Here is a 22,953-nt window from a genome sequence, read left to right as displayed (position 1 = left end):
GGAAAGAATAAAAGGATTCCAGAAACAGTCTTTTTTCTTGCTGCTTACACCTGTTTCAAGAATTTCGCGTAACTTGGATGTATGTCATGGCCGATTTCTGCATGATGTTTAATCGCGGAGTTGATATTTCCGTTTGTTCCGGGCTTGTGTTCGGCCCCCCGCGTTTTCCTGTTTCTTTTGCTTTCCCCCAACGTATGCAAATAAGCATGTCCTGCAAGATCAGGATTGCTTCGTGCTTTTTTAATTTCATACCCTTCAAGGGGAGGCCGATGATACAAAATACTGAAATGTTGATCAAAATAGTAGATGAATTAATGATCACGGCCCAAAAATGCGGCTGATATCCCCAAATCCTAGTGGACATAAAAGTGGTTCTTAGTGGAAACAACGAAACTAAGCAAGAAAGACAGAAAAATAAAACACGAACCCTCAGCATGCGATTCAGCTTCTCTCTTCGACTGAACACACGTGGATAAATTAACAATAACACTCTAGTGACAGCGACTTCTAAAACTTTACGGCGAGGGTTAATGACTTCTACTACTAAACACTGCAAACTATGACCACCAGTATTTCATCCATGATGTCGTAGAGATGATAGGCTATATAGTATGATGTTATCGATACATCAGGAACTACTAGGGGAAAAAGTTGGAACACCACTCGTTTTCAAGGTGTGGAATATCCGCCATGATAAGGCACTTCGCTCTCTGTTTTTCCCATACAAAATGATACTAAACGTTCCTCTCTTGGCAAAATCTTTCCTCAGGAAGTCGAAACAATGTCTCTGCAGCTTGCTGATATCCACACAATAAAATACCATGAAAGTTTTGGTTCACAAATACGGAGAAATCACACTCGACCGAAACTTCACTTTTCATCACTTTTCAACATTGCAGAAACGGGCGCCGCGCCGATTTTTTGACCGGATGTGACGTCATTTGTTGTTGGATGATTCAGATACAAAAAAAGTGCCAGGCGTCGCAGAGTATTCTGCCCCTCCCCTGGGTAGATAGTGTTATCTACCCTTTTAACATCTAAGGCCTGTGTAGCTGTTCAATGCATGATCATTCACTCAACGTTGCCCTAATTAGTGCCCTTTGTGACATTATTTCACTTCTACAGGTGATGTCAACCTCATTCGCAAGTATTTTTAACAGTCTCAAAATCCTTCCATTGCATTTTACACCCGTTTCTGATGCTCATAGCAACTTGGTTATAATGACGTTCTAGAACTTTTAAACAATCGTTTTTCTTGCGCCCAGTACACGGCGTTTGAGCTGGAGTGACGCTGTGAAGATCGTGTTTGGAAAGAACCAAATTAAAGGTTGCTGAAACTGAATTATTGGAGCATATCTCCTGGTGGTTTCCCGCAGCCTCGTGTGATGAACAGTAACTAACAAGGATGTTTGAGAAAAGAGACCCTTTGAAGTAAGGGACATGAGGTGTTTACCATTTACAAAAATTTCGGAAATTAAAATTCCGGGTGGGATGTAAATGGAACACGACTTTTCGGTTCGTTCCACTGGAAAATTCCCGAAATAAACGGACAACCTGAAAAGGAAGTCCCGTTTTCCCGGTGGAAACTTCCCAATGGAAATTCGTGTTCCATTTACAGATTTCTCGCCTTTCTCACTAGTCCCAAGCCTTTTTCACAGCCTGGTCTCACGGCTCCTCAACTAAAATGGCGGGTCAGTCTTATGTAAGTTCTTCACCGGTGAGTTTTTAAAGTTTTATCAAGTGCTCTACTCAAGCATTTGCAGCAGATCTACAAAAATTTACTGTATCACAATAAATGGTAGGTGGAATTTGTGCCTGAAGCCAAGCTTTCTTTGGGTAGAGCAAGTATATTAAATTCATCGATCGAATATGGATCAATATGCTGGCAAAGAACATTCAAAATAGTATTACTAGTGTGGCACAGGTAGCGTCTCATGAAAGTTGTAGCCGCTGCAAGGATATTAATTTCCCCATCATCTTCTGAATTTATCAGACGTTCCTCGTCAACTAAGAACTTTATGATTTCATGCATCATCAACATGAGCATAAACATCTTTCGCGGACGATTCTAGGGAGCAACAGAAACTGAACAGAGAGGAGCCTGTGAACGAATGAGACCCATCTAAATGGAACGCGCTCTTCCCGATCGGAAATTCCCAACGGAAATTTTCCGAAATTTCTTGTAAATGGTAAACACCCATGATAAGCTGTCTGTGGATGCGAGGTAATACTTTCCGTGACACGTTCTGGAGTAATTTTCTGGCCGATTGGAAACCGTTTATTGTATGACGCTAGGTCACTGCATATCTTTAGATTTCAGTCGTATCCTTCTCTCTCGAAAAACCAGGCATAATTTTTTTTTTAATTTTATGGCCTATCGAATAGTCATCGATTGCTTATTGGTCATCGACAATAATAAATGACTAATCAACTGATTACCCATTGATTACTCGCGGATTACTCGTAGATTTCATTGATGAGATATCCCCTGAAATAAAGACGTTTATTTTTAAGGGCGCGGTCATAGATAGTGTCACGAAGGAAACTGACTAGGGTGTAAAAGTTCTTCCTTCGCGGTCGTTGTTTGGCTAAGTGGGGACTAGCGTTGCGGAACGACTCAGCGTTGGAGACAAGCAAATCCCGGAAGAAACGACACTTTGAAAATAGCGACTTAAAACTTTACTTGTATTGAAAATAACAGATATAGCAAGTAGTGCCAAAATGAGCTGATATTTGTTTTACAAAAGCAATATATTTCTCTGTTCCGATGACATTGGTATACTCCTTTAGTAAATTTTTTGGGTTTTTTTCCATGTATCAAACGAAGCGAAGACTGATTCCTCTCTCGAAGCTTCATTCAAAACCTTGTTTATTTAATTATAATGGCCTGCCTATACTTTGCACTTGTCATTTGAAGCAGTTTCTCAAATAACCTTTGAGTATGGACGAAGGAGGAGCTTGAAGACGAAAAAGATCAAAGGCCACGCGAAAACTGAATAATAATGTCTTGGCTTCAACAAAAACCTGAACCGAGGAATTAGGAAGAATGTGACTTGAATGTTGTGCTCGGAATATCTTTATCCCACGGGCTAATTTAATGGTCTCTTTTAAAATGTTACGTATATAGCCAACAGATCCTGCAGTGATATAGCTTGTATTCTGATTTTCTTTAGTGTACATGTACTACTGGCTGGAATTAGCAAAGGCTTACCACCCCTTGTTTATGTGGCCACGGGCCTATTAAGAATGTTATTTTTTTTTTTAAGAAAAAGTTTTCATGAATGTGCAAAAATATTTTTGAAATCAACCATTATTAGACGTCAAATAACAATCGCTAGAGATCAGAGCTAAGTCACGAGGACATGTCAACTTCTTTGTTCACAGTCGATATTGCGTTATCTCGCGTGACATTACGTGAGCTGTATAGAAATATTTTACTGGCAGTGCTGAAGAGGAATGACTGTTAATTAGTACTTTCTGTGATGATTTTTTCATTTCTGTGTTCATAAATCATAGATTGAACTGGCTTTTGTTGCTAGTTATTTACATAATTTGGTTTTTCCTCTCCATATAGCCAAATCTTTAACTAAATGTTGTGTTGAATTACACAGTAAAGGTAACCATATAAGAAACTCTTTTTCTAAACTGGGTGAGGGACAGTAACAGAGACAAGAACGGACACAAAGATAAAATAACACGTTATTTTCACCCTGCTCTATTTTATTATTTCACACTTTGATAGCGTTGTGTTTCACAACTGCAAGTATAAATTATTTAGTGTTATGGCACAATCAATACAGCATTACCGAAATAAACTTACTGTTCAGTTCGCAACTGCGCAAAAAAAACTAATTAATCACACTCGATCTCTTGTTCTCAATCTTTAACTTGAAAGAAACAACAAAACCAGCTTGAAGCCTTAATCAACATTTAAGTGTCTATCCAGGAATTTAATCAGTGAAAACCCGATAATGTATTTGGAGTAAGCCCAAATTAACTAATTAATTATTTTGTTATCTAGATGATCACTTGAGCCAAGAAAACACACTACTTTTCCTTTCCCTTGTGGCTAGGGAAAGGCTTCTTTTCACCCTTGTTGACATATACGTCTTTATAACTTTTTCAAATTGTTCAGTTAGTGATACTTCAACTACACAGCTGATATACATTCCTTAGCTATCACTCTAATGCCAGCCATCGAGTCAATGATTACCTTTGCACTGAGCAAAATAAAAATAAAAAAATTAAAGCAGTTTTTACCGTAAAATATTTTTTTCACACTTTGCTTGTTGCTGTGTGTATCCAGGAAAAGGTACTCTTCAAGAACGAATTCTGAATTAACGAAAATCGTTATGGCTCATTAAAACCATAGGTTACCCATTACAAGATCAAACAAAAAGAGGAATTAGGTTCTTTTTCCGTCGTTTTTGTCAATTTATAGATAGATCTCTTTACTATTTTCCTTAGCTCGAGCACAATGTCATGCTGATCCCTTTTAAATCATCAAAGCTGTTTTGACACCATTTTATTTCTCCGAGCACATGCTTTTTCAACTCCTAGAGGGGATACAACAATTTGTGTAACGTCACATCCGGTCTACAAAACAATACAAAATGGCTTATCTAGAAAGCTCAGCTTGTCACGCAATGTCACTTCCGATCTAAAAAGTTCTGCTTTCGACGAAAGCTTCAAGACAAACTTTATGCCTCGAGAACGTCACGAAAATATCACGCTGTCGTCACGACAAACCAAATAATGTCAATTTACTTTCTTGCAATTATTTTCCAAGTGTATACCTTGGGTTGCCGAGTCGCTTAACTAGTGGCATGCAACTATATTTTTAAAAAAACCCAAAAAACTGTCAACCGACAAACCAACTACTGGACAAAATAACTAGATTTCTTAATATTGGATTGAAATATTGAGAAATTGAATTTTTTCTGATGTTGTAATTCTTTAGTTTCAGGGTTTTATATTCAACTAATAAGTTTTTAAAAATTATTTTTGTATATATTGTGCAGGCTTGTAAAGCTAAAAGACTCCGATCTCCGCGATTCCTTCAGGTAGTTTCATAGAAGACTTCCACTTCGTCAGGTTGAAAGTTGTAACTACCCGCCAGGAATGACTGCGCGAAGGAGGATCTATAGCTGTAACCAGTTGGTGGGGCATAGTTGCCTCCAAGGTCTGAGTACGAATTTGTATTCGATGAGGCGTAGTCTGCAATGTAAATATCGTGTCCTCCTCCAAATGTTGGTCCATAGTTAGAGCAACTGTAGATGGAATGAAGTTTCAGATAACTATACTTTCCTGTTTGATCCAGTTTTAGTGGTTGCCAACCAGGCTTGTTAACCAAAGTGAACAGAAATGCTGCTGAATCGTACTGTGATCTGCAACTAGAGCCTAATTAGAAAAACACAGTGGAAAAAAATGTCATACATTTATGATGCTTAATAAATTAGATTGGTGGCCAAAATTTCACTATAATTCCTAAACTTCGTACGGTATCTTGTTCCCCTGAAATTTGTCTCAAGGTTTGAATTATCTGGGCCGAGGGATAATCCCGAATTTTTTTATGGTGGCGTGCGGCCTACTTCTCAAAACATTTTTACCTTATTTAGGACTAAAACATGTTATAAAAAATCGATACCTCATTCAGACCTCTAAAACTATTAAAAATGTCTGATGCATAAGCTCGGCTATCCAAGAAAGCTTAATTTATTATCAGGTGGAAGTTGATAAAGGTAAACAAACTGCCCTAGCGAATTCTTAAAAAAAAAAAAACTCGCGTTTCGAATATCAGTCCTTGGGAACTTTGCTCCGACGAAGAGCTAACGCTCGAAACGTCAGCTTTTCATTACTCGCTACGGCGGTGTATTTACCTTTATCAACTTCCAGCTGACAATCATCTAATTGTTTTTCTTGCCCGCGGACGCTGCACGACAATTTGTTTAGGAACTAAGAACTTTCTTCTAAAATAAATACACGTGTCTGATACCTAGGAACGGCAAGTTCTGTTTGCGTAAACATTCGAAGAGAGTTTCAATTTCCACTTTATTAACGGCAAATAAATAGTTTCTAGTGAAAAACGGCTTTACTCAATTCTAGAAAGTACAAATTAAAACATATTCTATTTCAAACCATTTTACTTTAATGCTTACGTGTGTGAGCTTACATCAGTGTTAGTTACGCTACTCTTTATAAAATATTTACATGTAATAGCAAATTTGACCTCTTTTGCTCCATCGTGAATAAAATATTTTACTTAAAGCAGCGGGATTCTTGGATTTTCTCAGATACCGTCAAAGTCCGATGCCAAAGAAATTAGATGTACAGCCTTAGAAATCAGTCTCTTTCGTTTCCTTTTGCGGAGAACCTGATGAAAAAAGACCGACTCTACGCAGTCTAGTTCAGCCTCGATGATGCGTGTAGAGTCACGTTGGTGTCAAATCGGCAAATGACGTGATGTAAGTTTGAATCGATATTTGAGGCGTGACTCAATTCAGGCTCATTTTTACTCCTTTTTTCGTATTAATAAACGATTAAGGGACACTGGTAAAGGGTCGCATCACCCCCCTCTCTCCCCCCCTCCCCACCCAACTCTGCCTTCCCTGGATTGAGTCGAAAAGTGACTGACGAGAATATAACTTTCAGAACATTTTAGAAAACATTGCATTGCGTGCTTAAATAAAATTATCTATCTCTCTAAAAGGCGATGTTACTCTACACCAATCTTGCCTTAAAAATACCTTTTCATCTTAAGATTTGGGGCCAATTTGTGTAGCCATATTTATTTTACTTTTAAGTATGAGCATGTATTATAGCAATATAATCATGTCACTTACTACCAGTCCATGAGGTGCCGGTGTACCCCCCAAAGATGTACTTGCCGACACGTATGATCGTCACAGTGGGGCCTTTATCGTCACAGTTCGTATGAAAAGCTGTTCCAGCCCAGCCATCCACCGACGCACGCCAACAGAGCTTCCACTGAGAGTTGCTTTGCACGACAGGCTCTAAAAATTTACCTAAAACCTTTAGATAACCATCGTCCCCGTTCAAGATTTCTGAATCCTCTAAACCAGTTGCTGCAGATGCTGAAAAGAAGAAGTAGACACATTAATGAACGCATTTTAAGGAGGCTCGATGTAGTTTTATTTAGCCCTAGGGTGGTTGTTTTGAAAATGAAAAGTATCAAGGGAGCCAATCTTCGATTTTTGCCAAGATATACCATAATGATCAAATATGACCAAAGCTTAATTTTTTACTGGTCACTTAGTCATTAAGGTTACCATAGCAACGATTGTTGTTTTCTTTTGTTTTGAAAGAAGCCTAATTTTCTCGAAATCTAGATTGACTCTTGGTATTCATTTTTTGATATGTTAAAGTTTAGAAGATTGACTAACTGTTGACGAAATGTTAGAAAAATCTGTAAGAGCGTTTTCAAGTAAATCAAGAATAAAGTTTTGAGAAAAATCCTGTTTCATAACGAGCCTCAAGTTCTTAGCAACCGAAAACAGACCTCTGAATCCCGCCTAGGTTTTTTACTCCTCTATCTCAGCGTGAAGTCCAGTTGCTTGCAGCATTCCATTGTAACAATATTCCTGCTATTAATCGTTTCTGTTCTACTAAATGTGCGAACTTTAGTGCGAATCCTGAAACGTGAAAGTGTGTATATAATTAAAAATTCTATTTAATTTGTTAGAATATATCGACTGCCGATTGTAGGAAACTACAAGAAGTTACAAAAAACTTCATTCTTTATTTACTCCAAAACGCTCTTTTGAAAACAAAAGAAAACGACAATCGTTGCTATGGTAACCTTTGTGACTAAGTGACCAGTAAAGCATTAAACATTGGTCATATTTGATCATTATGGTGTATTTTGGCAACATTGGCTTCGTAGATAATTTTCCTTTTTTAAAACGACCACCCTAGGGCTAAAAAAAAAAACTACATCGAGCCTCCTTAAGGAACCGTTAGATTTTAGACGTTAGATGTTTTTTTAACAAAGGAAGATTTTTCTGCCAAAGTGGAAGATTGATGTACGGCTGTGTGTCATGCCCAAATAAAGTAACACTTGAGGTTTATAAAAGCTTCTAATCCATTGCTCCAAATACCCACATCTTATATAAATAGATGGCACGCAATACATGCAGAAGCGATGACGTTTCACAAGGGGTCTTACATAATTTTGAGGAAATTTGTCAAAAACTTATCGTAAATAAAAGTAGCTGACACCTTGTGCGTGAAAAAGACTGTTATCCATCTGCAGCTTACATTTTTCAAACAATGTTAGTAATTGTATAAATAGCATATTTGGATCTCATTGAATTTCAATAAATACAGTACTTATAAATTCACAGGCCATGGATGCAATGAATACATTTTCTTTGTAGATTTGCTCAATTGAACAACAGTTATGTTTTATTTTATATTCATATTTTTTTAGATTTCCCTGTGTTGTCTCAACAGAGGTTGCGTTATATTATAGTGTGACATCTGATGAACGACATACGATACGCACGAGCAAGCTTTTAAAGAAAAGTCAAACGATCTCTTGCTCACAGCGGCTCTTTATATTATAAGAATTAGAAATTTCTGTCTACTAAATCTAATAGATCCCATCATTTATAATTAATCTCTTTCGTTTATACACTGTGGTGTTCCATTCTAACTGCACGGGAGTATTTTGCTTTTGTGCTCTACGCGGCGATTTCTTGTTAAGTTAAATTAAACTTGATTTCTGTTCTATTGCGACAGACAACAAAATAAAAGAACCCGTCGTGCGATGGCAATAAGCGATGACGTCATCGCTTAAAAATAGAATTTCAACTGAATCAATAGTCAGAAGTAAATTTTTATTACTATGGATTCTGAAAATAAAGATAGCTAGAACTTCTTCGGGTACTTAGTTAAAAAATGTTCAACTTACGAGCTTCAGGTTCACATGTTGGTTCTTCTCCTGTCCATTCTCCTGTTTCATTACAAACTTTGACACTCGGTCCTTGAAGCTTATAGCCTTCGTTGCACTGATAAGTGACATTTTTACCTTCCCAAAACTCACTTCCTCTCCAGCTACCGTTTTCAAGAGAAGCACGTTCGTCACACAGAATATGGCCTGGAAAAAAGAACACAAATTACCGTAAATGTTCGATTAAGTGCCGCTACTCGAATAAGCGCCGCAACTTTACGGAAAATAATTTAATAAGCGCCGCTCTCGAATAAGCGCTGCGGCGCTAATTTGGGTATTTCTTAAGAGACTGAAACCTCGTTCATTTACCCTTTCTATTTGAAGAGCAATACTGTCACAAAGAAACAAAATAAGCGCCCCGGCGCTTAATCGATCATTTACGGTACGCACGAAAAGAAATTAAAGATCTATTCACAGTTCAATACATAAAATGTGATGTCCTTTTTCCTACATTTTGGTAGGATGTTGTCCCAGTTCCCATTCTCTAAGCACAGCAGAGTTGTAGGCCCTTCCAAGTGGTATCCTGTGTCACATACCAAAGTGACCTTCCCCCCCGCCTTGTAATTATTTCCAGTTTTAGAACCGTGCACAGGAACACCAGGGTCTCCACAATCAGCAAGCTCTGAAACAAACAAAGGATTCAGAAAATTACAAAAAAAAACAAAAAAAAACGGCAAAATGGTATGGTTGAAGGAACTCATTTTCCGAACAGCGGCTGATAATAAAGCCTAGTCTGTCTGATCTTTAAACAATGATTTGGAAAAAAGACTTCTTCTCCGTGTGATTAATTTTTCGTCAAACGGGGACACAGATTCCAAAATAATTAGTAGAAACGCACATGGCTTTTCACGTGATTGACAATAAATGTGGCTAACAACATCAACAAGGGTAGTGAAATACAAATTTTCAGCAGCATGGATGGCCACGATCAAGAAACAACCACAGCAAAACTGAATGACAGTGAACCGCCAAAGGAACGACTGGAACAGCGAGGATCGAAAAGCACTAATCACCGCTGTTGAAAACCAACCAATCACAGCGGTGCGCGTATAACCAGTGGTCCTAACTCTCTGTTGAAGACTAGCAGTATGCAAATGAAACGTCGAATGACTTCATCGTTAGACAAACCACAATAATATATAATTATTATTTAAAAGCTATTATAAAATAATGGAGAGCTAACGAGGTTTGTATCTAAAATTGCGCATGGCAAGTTTACTCACGTTTGCGCTAAGCAGCAATTAATGGCAAAGAATGTTAGAGTTGTTATGTAAAATAAAAGTTAAAACTCTCGTTGTTTGTTTTTACAACACTTTCTGTTTTTTGTTTTGTTTTGTTTTGTTTTTTTTTTTCTAAAAAAAAAAGTTGTGGTGAGCCATTGCGAACATAAAGTATCAAAACACGCTGTATCAACTTACTTGTTATGGAGTCGACCTTTCCTCGCAACTCATTAATCGTGTCATTCAGTTCTTTTATCTTCAAGCAGGCTGGAATAAAATTAAACCAATTTCAAGAGTTTTAAAGCTTGTTATAACAAAAGGTTTTAATTATGGATAACTAAATAAACCGTAAAATAAATTCCACAGCCATGCTGTCTAGTCCTAAATATGCATTTTTATTGTTTTCGAAATATTTTGAACAAATATAACAAGTAAAAGGATGTTACAGGAGATTAAGACTGTTATTTTTTTTTTTTAATCTTTATTGTCATTTTACCATACTCAGCCGGGCCTATTTTGCTCTCCCACGGAAAGAGTGGTTTAGGATTACCTCCCCCCCCCCCCCCATTCCCTCTCCCCCGTACTAAAGTTACATGAACGAAACTTGAAGGATGCTTATTACGTCCAAAGCGTTTTCCTTGAGACCAGCAAAAAGATACGACGACGACATACGAACTTTCAAGCTACAATCTTCCATCTTGTTCTGCATATCGTCGTATTACTTCAAAACAAAATACCCGACAATAACAGGAAAGCTTTATCTTTAATTCATCCTCGCATCTGATATGAGGACCCCCTGTACAAGAACAGCCAAGTTAATACAAACCATGCATCTTTTTGCACAGGCGAATATGGAAAGATATACACCATGTCATTTCTTAATGGCGTACGCATGTCAGGACTGAGTTACGACTGAGATGGGTGTGTGTATATTTACCACTGCACTCTTCCAGTGCTTTTATCTTTGCTTCCTGTTCTTTTATCTTTACTTCCTGATCTTTCATCTTTGTTTCCTGTTCTTTCATCTTTGTGTTCAGATCCGCCATGCTCTTTTCCAATTGCTTTACCTTTTGTTTCAGCTGCCCTCCCTTAGCCAGGACGGGTTTGAATTCTTCCATCAGAACGAACAACAACAGACAAGTCACAAAAACAATCTTGAGATGACTGGCCATTTCTGTGAAATATTAATAAAGAAATAAAAAAGTTAAATGGCGATTTCTACTTAACGAGAATGTATCACATGACGCGCCTTTAGGGTAGCAATAGCTTGAATTTTGGTCTGCCATGTGATCAAGGTGTTCTATCCTCTAGTTAATTATATATACTGAAAAAAGTAATGTCAAAGTAAAAAAGTATAAACCATAAACGACACGATCATATAGAGTTACGAAAAGACAAAATGAGTGTGCGCATAATTAATATTTTATATCAATTTTTTTCCCTGGCTTTTAATGGTCATTGTAAACAATGAAGAGTAGTTTGTAAATGCGGAGCACGGCTAAGAATTGTACAAAGGACAATACAGGCGCAAAAGTAAACGCCCAGAATAAGATTTCTGGGTCGTCGAATATTTTCATGTCGTATGCATTTCAGTCATGCGCTTTCGTTTTCGTTTTTTAGGAGACGATTAAAAAAAAATGAGTACAATGACTACAATGTTTTCGCTACCTGACAAACTGTATTTTGACTTTCCTCCTACAAATTAGAGTACGGAAAATTCATTAGCTTATTGAATAGTCGAATTAAGAGCTGTTTTTACAGGCCTTTGCTTCCTTGTGCTAAAGCGATTAAAGTCGCAAACTTGTATCGATTTTCAATTTTACTTAAACATCGACAGAACAAACAGCTCAAATAGAAAATAAGGGCCGAATCGCACTAGCGGACAAGTTTTAAATGTCATAACATTTTTGACAAAAACAAAATTGTCGCGACAAGTCAGAGACATCTTGAAGAAAACAAAAGGTGTAATTATTAGTACAATAGCTCTGCACGTGCTTCTGGCATCCCTGTACATTTCTCAGCACGGCCGTCTTGGGCAAACATTAAATATGCAGTGCAACGCGGTAAAAAATTCTAAAGCAATTCGCATTTAAGGTACGCGTGTTTTCATGCAGTAGAATAATGAGTCGTCTCAAGATAACTTTTTCGCTTTTCTCATTCTTACATTTGGCCGAAACACTTCACTTATAAATATGTCACTTATAAATATGCTTTGCCTCTCGCGAAAAGATTTTTGCGGCTGGATTATGATAGTGAGAGCCACATCACGGTGCATACTATCCCAACAATTTTTGAGTGCGTGTTGTTTTTCGGTGCAATTTGGCTCAAACACAATAGACAATCAACAACGTATTGTTATCTGGCATTACAAGGGGCATGGGAATGCAACTTGTCATGAATTGTCCTGTCTTGAGGCAGGACAACGGCCCCTTAGATGATTTGTCCGTTTTGACAAAATTTGCCCTTGTCCAACAAGTCGTTCGGACTTGTTTTTGCAATTGTTTGACAAAATCTATCGCGGGTGCAACGCGGACCAATCATAAGACAACTGCTTATTTGTTTTCCTGAAATGTTGGACAAGTTCTAGGTCTCAAAAAACGCATTCGCACTTGTTTTCTGTAACAAGTGACACGTTAATGATGAAATCTACCAATTGTTACAAAATTTGTCCGCTAGTGCGATTCGGCCCTAACATGCAAAACTATATTTTACGAACAAAATTATCAAAAATGACTTATGAACTCATTAAGTAAGGCCACTTAAAGATTACCGGCAGAATATAAGACAATTCAAGGTAGCATCAGTTTTAAAGGGCAGTAGTGACAAGATGACATCTTGAAACAACATTACTGCTTCATACTCACCCTGGATGTTGCCTTGATCTTTAAAATAAAGGATGTTATTTTTTCAAAGTGGCTGCTTCAGTTTTAAAACGTCCCAAACCTACGAAGAATGAATATACGAACGATTAGATAAAAAACAGGCACATATTGCAGTAAACATAACACGGAATAAAAAACAAAAAATGCAAGAGAACATACCTCGTCCCTGGTTCCCAAACACAAAGTGCTCTTCTGGCAATGAGTACTGGCAATTAAATAATAAGGACAAGGGAAAAGGTGGCAGGAAGTTTTTTCTATTGGTTACTGATGACCTCATGTGTTGTCTATTAGTTGTCCTGAAATGTTGAGTTATGAATGGAGCTAATCGAACAGATGAGAATCATCTCCAAGGAATTGACTTGACAGGTCAATAATGTCTTACACAGAGACTTTCGAAAGTAAACGCTGACAATTAGTTTAGAACTGAAGTAAAACGAGGAGAATAGTGGAACGTTATACGTGGATATCGCTATATATTTGTATTATTGCATGCAGCTATAAAGGGGTAATGTGTAATTGAGCATGGTGGTTACCGAGCATTATTTTTTACTTAAAACGCTGGTGCACGTTTTCAAAAGCCGTGATGCTCAGATATACTCTGTTATGCTCTCTGCTCAGACTATGAATTCCGCTCAAAATTCTGCTCAGTAATAGTTGTTCCGCTGGCAATACTCCTTTAATTATTCTGCTTGCCATTCGGCTTAAATTGGCCCATTAAATCTGCTTTTAGCGTTAACTGTCTTAACTCTGTGCAGAAATTCTGCTTGGGGAAACCTGTTTTGCTTGACACGAGTTCTGCTTAGATTATGCATGATCTTTTCTGCTGAAAATTCTGCTCAGATCATGTATGAGCGTTTCTGCTGTAAATTCTGCTCAGATCATGTATGATCTTTCTGCTGTAAAGTCTGCTCAGATCATGTATGATCTTTTCTATTGTAAATTCTGCTCCGATCATGTATCATCTTTTCTACTGTAAATTCTGCTCAGTTCGATTTATGATTTATTCTGCAGTAAAGTCTGCTCAGATCATGTATGATCTTTTCTATTGTAAATTCTGCTCAGATCATGTATGAATTATCCTGCTGTAAATTCTGCTCAGATCATGTATGATCTTTTCTACTGTAAATTCTGCTCAGTTCGATTTATGATTTATTCTGCAGTAAAGTCTGCTCAGATCATGTATGATCTTTTCTATTGTAAATTCTGCCCAGATGATGTATGAATTATTCTGCTGTAAATTCTGCTCAGATCATGTATGATCTTTTCTATTGTAAATTCTGCTCAGATCATGTATTATCTTTTCTATTGTAAATTCTGTTCAGATCATGTATGATCTATTCTGCTGTAAATTCTGCTCAGAACATGTATGATCTTTTCTATTGTAAATTCTGCTCAGTTCGATTTATGATTTATTCTGCAGTAAAGTCTGCTCAGATCATGTATGATCTTTTCTATTGTAAATTCTGCTCAGATCATGTATGAATTATTCTGCTGTAAATTCTGCTCAGAACATGTATGATATTTTCTATTGTAAATTATGTTCAGATCATGTATGATCTATTCTGCTGTAAATTCTGCTCAGATCATGTATGAATTATTCTGCCGTAAATTCTGCTCAGATCATGTATGATCTTTTCTATTGTAAATTCTGTTCAGATCATGTATGATCTTTTCTATTGTAAATTCTGCTCAGATCATGTATGAATTATTCTGCTGTAAATTCTGCTCAGATCATGTATGATCTTTCTGCTGTACAGTCTGCTCAGATCATGTATGATCTTTTCTATTGTAAATTCTGCTCCGATCATGTATGAATTTTGCTGCTGTAAATTCTGCTAAGAAAATGTATGATCTTTCCTTCTATCAGGGCCGTGCCTAGCGAGGGTGTGCGTGGGGGGGGGGGGGGGGTGGAGGGGGTGCAGGAGGGAAGGTGGGGCAGTTCTCCCCGCCAGGAAAACTAAAAAAAAACTTAACTAAAAAAGCGCATTTGCCCCCTGCCAGGTAAACTTGCCTCCGAAGACAAAAAATCCAAGGTACGGCCCTGTCTATTGTAAATTCTGCTCAGATCATGTATGTTCTATTCTGCTGCAAATTCTGCTCAAATCATGTATGATCTTTTTTTTTTCGTAAATTAATTCTTCTCAGATCATGTATGATCTTTTCTGCTGTAAATTTTGCTCAATGCATTTATGATTTATTCTGCCGTAAATTCTGTTCAGACCATGTATGATCTATTCTGCTGTAAATTCTGCTCAGATCATGTATGATTTATTCTGCTGTAAATTCTGTTCAGATCATGGTTGATCATGTATGATATATTCTTCTGTAAATTTTGTTCAAATCATGTATGATTTATACTGTTGTAAATTCTGTTCAGGTCATGTATGATAATGATATTCTTCTGTGAATTTTGTTCAAATCATGTATGATTTATTCTATACTGTAAATTCTGTTCACCCATGTATGATCTTTACTTCTGCAAATTCTGCTGGAAACATGTATGATCTATTCAACTGTAAATTCTGTTCAGATCATATATGATCTTTTCCGCTGTAAATTCTGTTCAGATCATCAGTATAATCTATTCTGCTGTAAATTCTTCTCAGATCATGTATGATCGTCTCTGTTAAAATTATGCTCAGATCATTAATGATGTATTCTGCTGTAAGTTCTGCTCAGATCATGTATGATCTTTTCTGCTGTAAATTCTGCTCAGATCATGTATTATCTATTCAGTGCTGTAAATTCTGTAAATTCGAGCCTGAAGCGTACGAGCGAAGCAGAAGATTACATTATAGGCTTGCAATCACCTTTCTTCGATGTGCTTTTTTTTCTCACACTGTTCTTGTGAGGTGAGTTTTTTAGTCTGTAAGTAAAGAAAACAATCGCTGGCGGCCGGGAAATTATGCCAAAAATTCGAAAATATTAATAACCACGTGAATTTAATTACAAAGAAACCGACCGCGAGATCTCGACATCCTTTTGCCGTGTTTTGCTGAAATGGGTGATCTCAGTGAGGCTAAATGCTTTAAAACTACCACTTGAACTAAATTTTTTCAAGATATTTGGGCTGGGAACCCAAACACGAATGACCAAATTGAAAGCTAGTTGAGCTGTATAAAAGGAGGTCGAAAGATTTTCTCACCTCTGTCAATGCAAATTGAGTTTGCCTGCCGTGAGTTTTAATCAGCACAAGAACTCGTTTGAATTTTATTTTTATTTTTAAGAAGACTCAGTTACAAATTTCATTTTATCTATCTCAAATTCCACATGTCATCAAGCAAATTTTTACCAGTGGTTGACTGGTGCTTTCTTTTATCCGGTTTAGTAGTTTGTGTCTGGCAAATCGTGTTTTAAGATGGCGGATCGGGACAATCTTGTAGAAATGTTCGTTCCCGCTCTTGGACAAATAAATTCACAGTGGGCCCACACAAGCGGTGTGACTGTTTGTGTGTTGAAAATATTGAGAAATGTATGATAATATCGAAAGGGACTGTTGTAAAAAAATGCGAGTAATGCATACATTTTAGCTCAAAATAAACGCAAATCTACTTTACTTGTTTATTTTGTCGTCTCTGGGCTCAAAATGGCGAATTTTTGTTGACTGTTGCTACATATTATAACAGGAGAGCAAGGGTGGAAAATTCATTTTCAGCTGGTCTAGTGCCAGTCCGATTAAATTGACCCAGAAATTGGAATCGCCAGGCTCCCAAATCAAACACCAGAAACACTAAAAGGGTTATCCTTCTCGTGTCATTCAATCGAGAATCCATTCAAAAGCCAAGCGCTAACCGCCGTGTAAAATCGGTAATACAGCTCTATGAAGCAACCAACATCCGCGGCTGTGTTAGCTTGCGTGGCAGGTGTCGAAAGGGAAGGGAGAGAGGAAAAGGGGAGGTAACGGCTGGGTTTACGAGTGTCAAGGAGCAAAGAAGAAGGATCACCCTTTTAGTTTCTCTGGGGGTAAATTTTGATAAGGGGAAGCGAAATTTAGTTCGAGACAGCGGGGAATTTCAGTTGTTCAAGTTCGAGTTAACCGAGTAAATTGATTGAGCCTACTTCTACAGCATACCTCCTCTCGACAGCATTTCTACCTTTTAAGCATACTAGTGTATGATCTTTTCCGCTGAAAATTCTGCGCAGATCATGTATGATCTTTTCCGCTGAAAATTCTGCTCAGATCATGTATGATCTTAATTTCCTGTTGTAATTTCTGCTCAGATCATGTATGATCTACTCTGTTGTAAATTCTGCTGAGATCATGTACGATCTATTCTGCTGTCAATTCTGCTCAGATCATGTATGATCTATTGTGCTGTAAATTCTCCTCAGACCATACACAGTCGACTCCCGATAATTCGAACCTAATCGAGGGAAATTGAAAAAGGCTCGAGTTTTCAGGAGTTCGAGTTATCGGAAGGTGAGAACAAATGACCGGAAATACGGAAAAAAATAACTGGGTTAACTGTTTTTCTATTCACACAGTGTACATTTTAATCAAATATAATTATAGCATTGAGAAGTCGAGTAAAAATGGAACAATACATTTCTAAATTTCTGTATGAATCATAACGTAACCTAATGTGAAACAAAACATTTATTTAGCAAAGCAGCAAGATAAGTCCGGGTACTACGAACTTCAAATTTGCAGGTTTCAAAGAGAACAACGTCGAGCTGCTACAGAGTTCATGCGATTTACTTTCAATACGCCCTGAGGCTTCTCAACTAATCTATTACTATCGATTATCCTTGAAAGTTTTCTTAGGTTGGACCACGTCAGTGAGCTTCAATGGCCTGGCACAATTCGTGTTTTTAGGGGCATTTCAGTTGGGGGCGGCTCTGACTCGTGTACGTATTTATTAACTGCGCTGCGCAGTTCTTGCTCTGCACAGCGTTTTTTTGTCGGTGAGTAGACTGATGCCCCCGCTCGGCCAAACCTCGAGTCACGCAACGTCTCAAAGCTATAAATCAGTTACCTTTGGAAACTTTACGAAAACAAGGTCTTTACTTGGCATATTTGATGTAAAATGTTCGATTGTTAAGTGTTTGACTCAAAGAAAATGCTGTATGATCTTTTCTGCTGTAAATTCTGCTCAGATCATGTATGACTGCTTCAGTATTCTGCTGTAAATTCTCCTTGCATCATGTATGATCTATTCTGCTGTAAATTCTGCTCAGATTATGTATGATTTATTCTGTTGTAAATTCTGCTTAGATCATGTATGATCTACTCTGCTGTAAATTCTGGTTAGATCATGTATGATCACTGATTTTCCTGTCAATTCTCCTGAGATCATTTATGATCTATTCTGCTGTAAATTCTGCTTAGATCATGTATAATCTGTATTTTTCTGTGAATTCTGCTTAGATCTTTCGGTATGACCTATACTGCTGTAAATTCTGATCAGATCATGTATGTTCACTGATTCTCCTGTAAATTCTCCTGAGATCATGTATGATCTTTTTCTGCCGAAAATTCTGCTCAGATCATGTATGATCTATTCTGCTGTAAATTCTGCTCAGATCATGTATGATCTATTCTGCTTTAAATTCTGCTCAAATCACGGGGAATTCCTAAAATAATAATACTTTAATTATTTCAGTTGCGACAAAAATATTATTTTTCTGCTGGAGACCGATGACCGATGTTGACTAATAAATCTCAAAATTTTAGACGCTGATCACCTGGCCCCAGTTGTTCAAATAACGTTATCAGCTATCAATGGATAGGTCTTAACAAAACACGCTGCGCTATCCATTGGATAGTTATTTTTCCGATGGATAGTGTAACCCAACCTTTAAACAACTGGGGCATGTAATGGAGTCAATGCGTATCTCTCTTAATCAACAGATCTGGCAGTGCCAAAGCTAGGGGACCAATCACAGCATGCGCTATGGAAGTCTTTTGCAGATAATCTCTAGATCTGTTTATGCTTTGATTACGCCCCGACAACGCTACGTAAGCTTATTCTGTTTCTGTTGTCAGTTATCATATCAGGCGGGGACGGGGGGTGGGGGGGGGGGGTTAGGTGGGGTAGTTGGGGTCTCCCCTAAATAAGCTCTACAGGTTTGTGTGGCGCCAAAGGGTATGGTTTTTCGAGGCGTTTTGGTGTGAGAAGGGGTTTTAGGTGATAGGTTTAAAATAAGCCACCATTAACAGCGTTTTCTATAGATCATGGCAGTCACCAAGTTTTGCTTACATTATTTATGAGTTCTCAAGAATTGCATTTTGCTACTGTTATATTGCGTGATAATGCGTGACCGGCGCTTTGTCACAGATGACGCAACTTGAAAGTGGGCTTTAATTGGCTTTTATTTTGGACGTTCACTTACGTTGCATCGTTCTCATTTATACATGGTTACCAAAGACATCAGTTTTCAAAATTCCCTGACTTTTCCCAGAAAAAAAAAAGTTTTCCCTGACTAAATAAAAACAAACCGACAGATGTAGCAGTGGTCCCAAGCCTACAGCCTACAATGGTATAAAATCAGATTTGTTAAAATTGTAATTTTCCGGAATTTACTTAATTCGAAATGTTGAAATTCCATGACTATCCCTAACCTTTAAGACCTTTATTTTTTCCTGGCCATTTTCTAGCCTGTGGCAGCCCTGTTATACCGTGCAGTAACTCTAAATCAGGGACATGGCAGAGATAAGAACGGGATAAAAACAAGCACAAGAAACACGTTATTTTCACCCTGCTCTAGTTTATTATTTCACACTTTTACAACGTTGTGTCACACAACTGCAAATATTTAAGCCGTGGGAAAAATGCTGATCAGTACCCAACTACACAAGACTATTTAGCGCATGCACTTTTCGAGAAAGAATTCTAAGTTAAAAAAGAAAATCCAGTTACGCGCCTTTAAACCATATGCCACCCACTCCAAGTTTAAGGTCTCATTTCTTGTCGTTTTATTACTGGCTAGATCTGTTCCCGATTTTTCTTAGTTTTAATAAGTCAGGCTGACACTAGCTGGCACCATAAAATTATCCGAGCCAGTTTTTGTTGATAACTTAACATGATGTTCCGAGAACGCTGTCGTCACGACAAAATCAATTATTTCAATTCAATTCCCGGTAATCACTTTGCTGCTATCATCCTTTAGAACCAACAACTACAATTATTGTATTTAATAATTCAATTCCTTTTTGACATATCATGTGTAAATGATACTAATATGTGGACTGATTTATTGAGAAAATGAAGTCTTCTAATATCCCGCTTCTTTACTTTTAAAGTGTTTACAATAATTATTCTACTTATATGTTTTCACAGTTTATTTTTATTGTGCAGGGCGTGCAAAGCTACGACTCCGATTTACGCGATAAATTCAGGTTGTCTCATAAAAGACTTCCACTTCATCAGGTTGAAAGTTGTAGCTACCCGCCAGGAATGTCTTGGCGAAGGAGGATCCATAGCTGTGTCCAGTTGGCGGGCCGTAGGTGTATCCAAGGTTTGAGAACGAGTTTGTTGTAGCTGAGGCGTAGGTGGCAATGCAAAAATCGTGCCCTCCCCCAAAAGTTGGTCCACGGGAAGAACAACTGTACATGGAATTAGCCTTAAAAGAACTGTACTTTCCTGTTTGGTATATTTTTAGTGGTTTCCAACCAGGCTGGTTAACCAAAGAGAACAGGAAGGCTGCTGAATTGTACCGATATCCGCAACTTGAGCCTAATTAGAAAAACAAAGTAGAAAAAAATGTCATACATTTATATGATCATAAATAACACTTTGGACCGCTTCACATCGAACGCATTACATAAGGTTACTGTAGACTGCTGGAAAACATTTCACTATAATTTCTCATCTTGGTACGATATCTTTATCTAAAATTTGTCTCAAGTTTTCAATTAAGGTTAACCATCCGATTAGGTTTTTTAAGAAATCGATACCTCTTTCAGAGTTCTAAAATGAATACACGTGTCAGATTCATTTACTCGGCTACCCAGAAATGCAAAACTGATTATCAGCTGGAAGACGATAAAGGGAAATAAACCGCCCTAGCAATTTTTTTAAAAGCTGATGTTTCGAGCGATAACCCTTTGGAACTTTGCCTCGACGAAGAGTTAGCGCTTGATAGTTTAGCTTTTCAAAATTCGCTACGGCGGCTTATTTACGTTTATCAACTTCCAGTTGATAATCAAAAAGGTGTTTTTTCTAGCTTGCCCGCCGACGCAGCACAAAAGTTTATTTAGCAGCTAAGAAAATTAATCTAAAATTAATAAACATGAACCCCCTAAGATTTTCGTTCTATTAATGCGCAGCGAAATTCTATTGCACTGAGTAGAATGCTCTTAGCTTACTCTACAAGATGATAAAATTTGTGTTGGCTGTGACGTCATATGTCACATGACGTCATTTGAGCCGTCATCTTCGAACCGCTATCTTGCATTTCACCATTTTTTGAAAGTAAGAAAATAACGGAAATACCTGTTACATAATAAATTGTACAATTTTGTTTTGAAGAAAAAAAAATGGAAAAATAAAGAAAAATTTCTAAAAATGATAATTTTTGACCAGACCTGCTTGTAATTATGAAAAATGCAGGGATACATGGTTGTCATATCAAAATTTGCGCAAAGGATGAGAAAACAGCTACTAAAAGTTTCAGCGTTATAGAGTAAATCCATTTTCAAAATGTGAAAAAAAACTCAAGAGAGGGTGGGATCCACAACAAATCCCCCCCCCCCCCCCCCCCCCCCCTTCACTGCCCTCTTGGTCCTTGGTGGGTGACAATCGATTTTTGAGGCTTGGCCCAATTCAGGTTTATTTTTACTGTATTATTGAGGTAATAAATGATTAAGAGACAGTGGTCGGATAAAAGAAGTTCGCACTCCCCTAATTATACTTAGTGCCATTTAGTGTCCACCCTCCCCTCTGACCCTTCCCCTCTCTACCTCTCTTCGCTGGATGGAGTCGAATAGTTACTGACGAGAATATAACTTTGAGAACAATTTTAAAAATTGAAAAATGTTTATGGTGTTTAAATAAAATAATTAATATCTCTCAAGGGCGACTTTATTCTACACCAATCGTGCCCAAAACGCCATTTCATGAAGCATGCTAAAGCATTGGACCATTTTGTGCAGCCATATGTATTTAACTTTTGAGTACACGCATGTATTAAAGCAATATAATCATGCCACTTACTCCATGAGATGCTGGTGTACCCGCCAAAGATATACCGGCCACCGACACGGATAATTGTGACAGTTGGTCCCTTACTATCACACAGTCCATGAAAAGTTGATGAAGCCCAGCCATCCACCGACGCTCGCCAACACCGCTTCCAGTCAGACGATTTACTTTGGGCGACTGGTTTTAACCAGTTGGTTAAAGTTAGCAAGTAGTTTTCGTTACGCCCAACAATGTCAGAATTTCTTAGTCCTTAATAAAAAAAAAAATACACATTATAAATTAAAATAATAAATTATAATAAATAGTGCCCAATGCAAAACAATATAATCAATGTGGCTATAAGCCACTAATCTCGGCGAAAAGCTATTATGAAACAAGCATCGGCAACAACAAACTGACAAATAAGTGTGAGTTGAAAACACTGATCCCCGATCCACGGACTACCCAACGGACTACTCCGCGGACTATCCTACGGACTACCCCTACGGACTACCCTAAATAATCAACCGAATTTACTTTTAGGGTAAGACAGAATGACTTCTGAGTTAGGATTTCGAGTTTGATTTTCAAGTTAGACTTTTTGAGCTGGATTTTGCAGTTGGAATTTTTTTGCCGGGATTTCCTGGTTTGGTAGCAGTTATTTCCACTCCAGTTTTCTTGCAGTTATTTAGCTCCACTTCGGTTTGCTTGCGGTTAGCTTCACTCCTGTTTGCCTGCAGTTAGCTTGCATTTGTTAC

General features: G+C 37.7%; 2 protein-coding genes across 4 annotated transcripts in view; both read right to left on the bottom strand.

The window, feature by feature from the left end:
• Positions 1–3,709: 3,709 nt before the first annotated feature.
• Positions 3,710–22,953, bottom strand: part of LOC144664796 (uncharacterized) — a 65,428-nt gene continuing 46,184 nt past the window's right edge. The window contains exon 6 of one of the 2 annotated variants that reach the window (XR_013572849.1): positions 3,710–3,733. The gene's annotated coding sequence lies outside the window, so the exon portion shown is untranslated. Of the gene's footprint in view, positions 3,734–19,781; positions 19,796–22,953 lie in introns of those variants that run through there. The other variant, XR_013572850.1, reaches the window with a different exon arrangement.
• The window catches only part of LOC144664642 (uncharacterized), a 43,427-nt gene continuing 25,513 nt past the window's right edge, over positions 5,040–22,953 (bottom strand). Inside the window, exons 16-17 of one of the 2 annotated variants that reach the window (XM_078525808.1) lie at positions 22,229–22,465; positions 5,040–5,400 (exon numbers count right to left, since the gene is read on the bottom strand). In XM_078525808.1, coding sequence (XP_078381934.1) covers positions 5,060–5,400; positions 22,229–22,465 — 578 coding nt within the window. In that variant the 3' untranslated portion in view covers positions 5,040–5,059. Of the gene's footprint in view, positions 5,401–19,774; positions 20,750–22,228; positions 22,466–22,953 lie in introns of those variants that run through there. The other variant, XM_078525807.1, reaches the window with a different exon arrangement.

Source organism: Oculina patagonica, chromosome 9 (assembly GCF_052425735.1).
Source record: "Oculina patagonica isolate OP01 chromosome 9, crgOcupat, whole genome shotgun sequence".
NCBI lineage: Eukaryota > Metazoa > Cnidaria > Anthozoa > Scleractinia > Oculinidae > Oculina > Oculina patagonica.
This window is presented reverse-complemented; position numbering and strand designations above follow the sequence as displayed.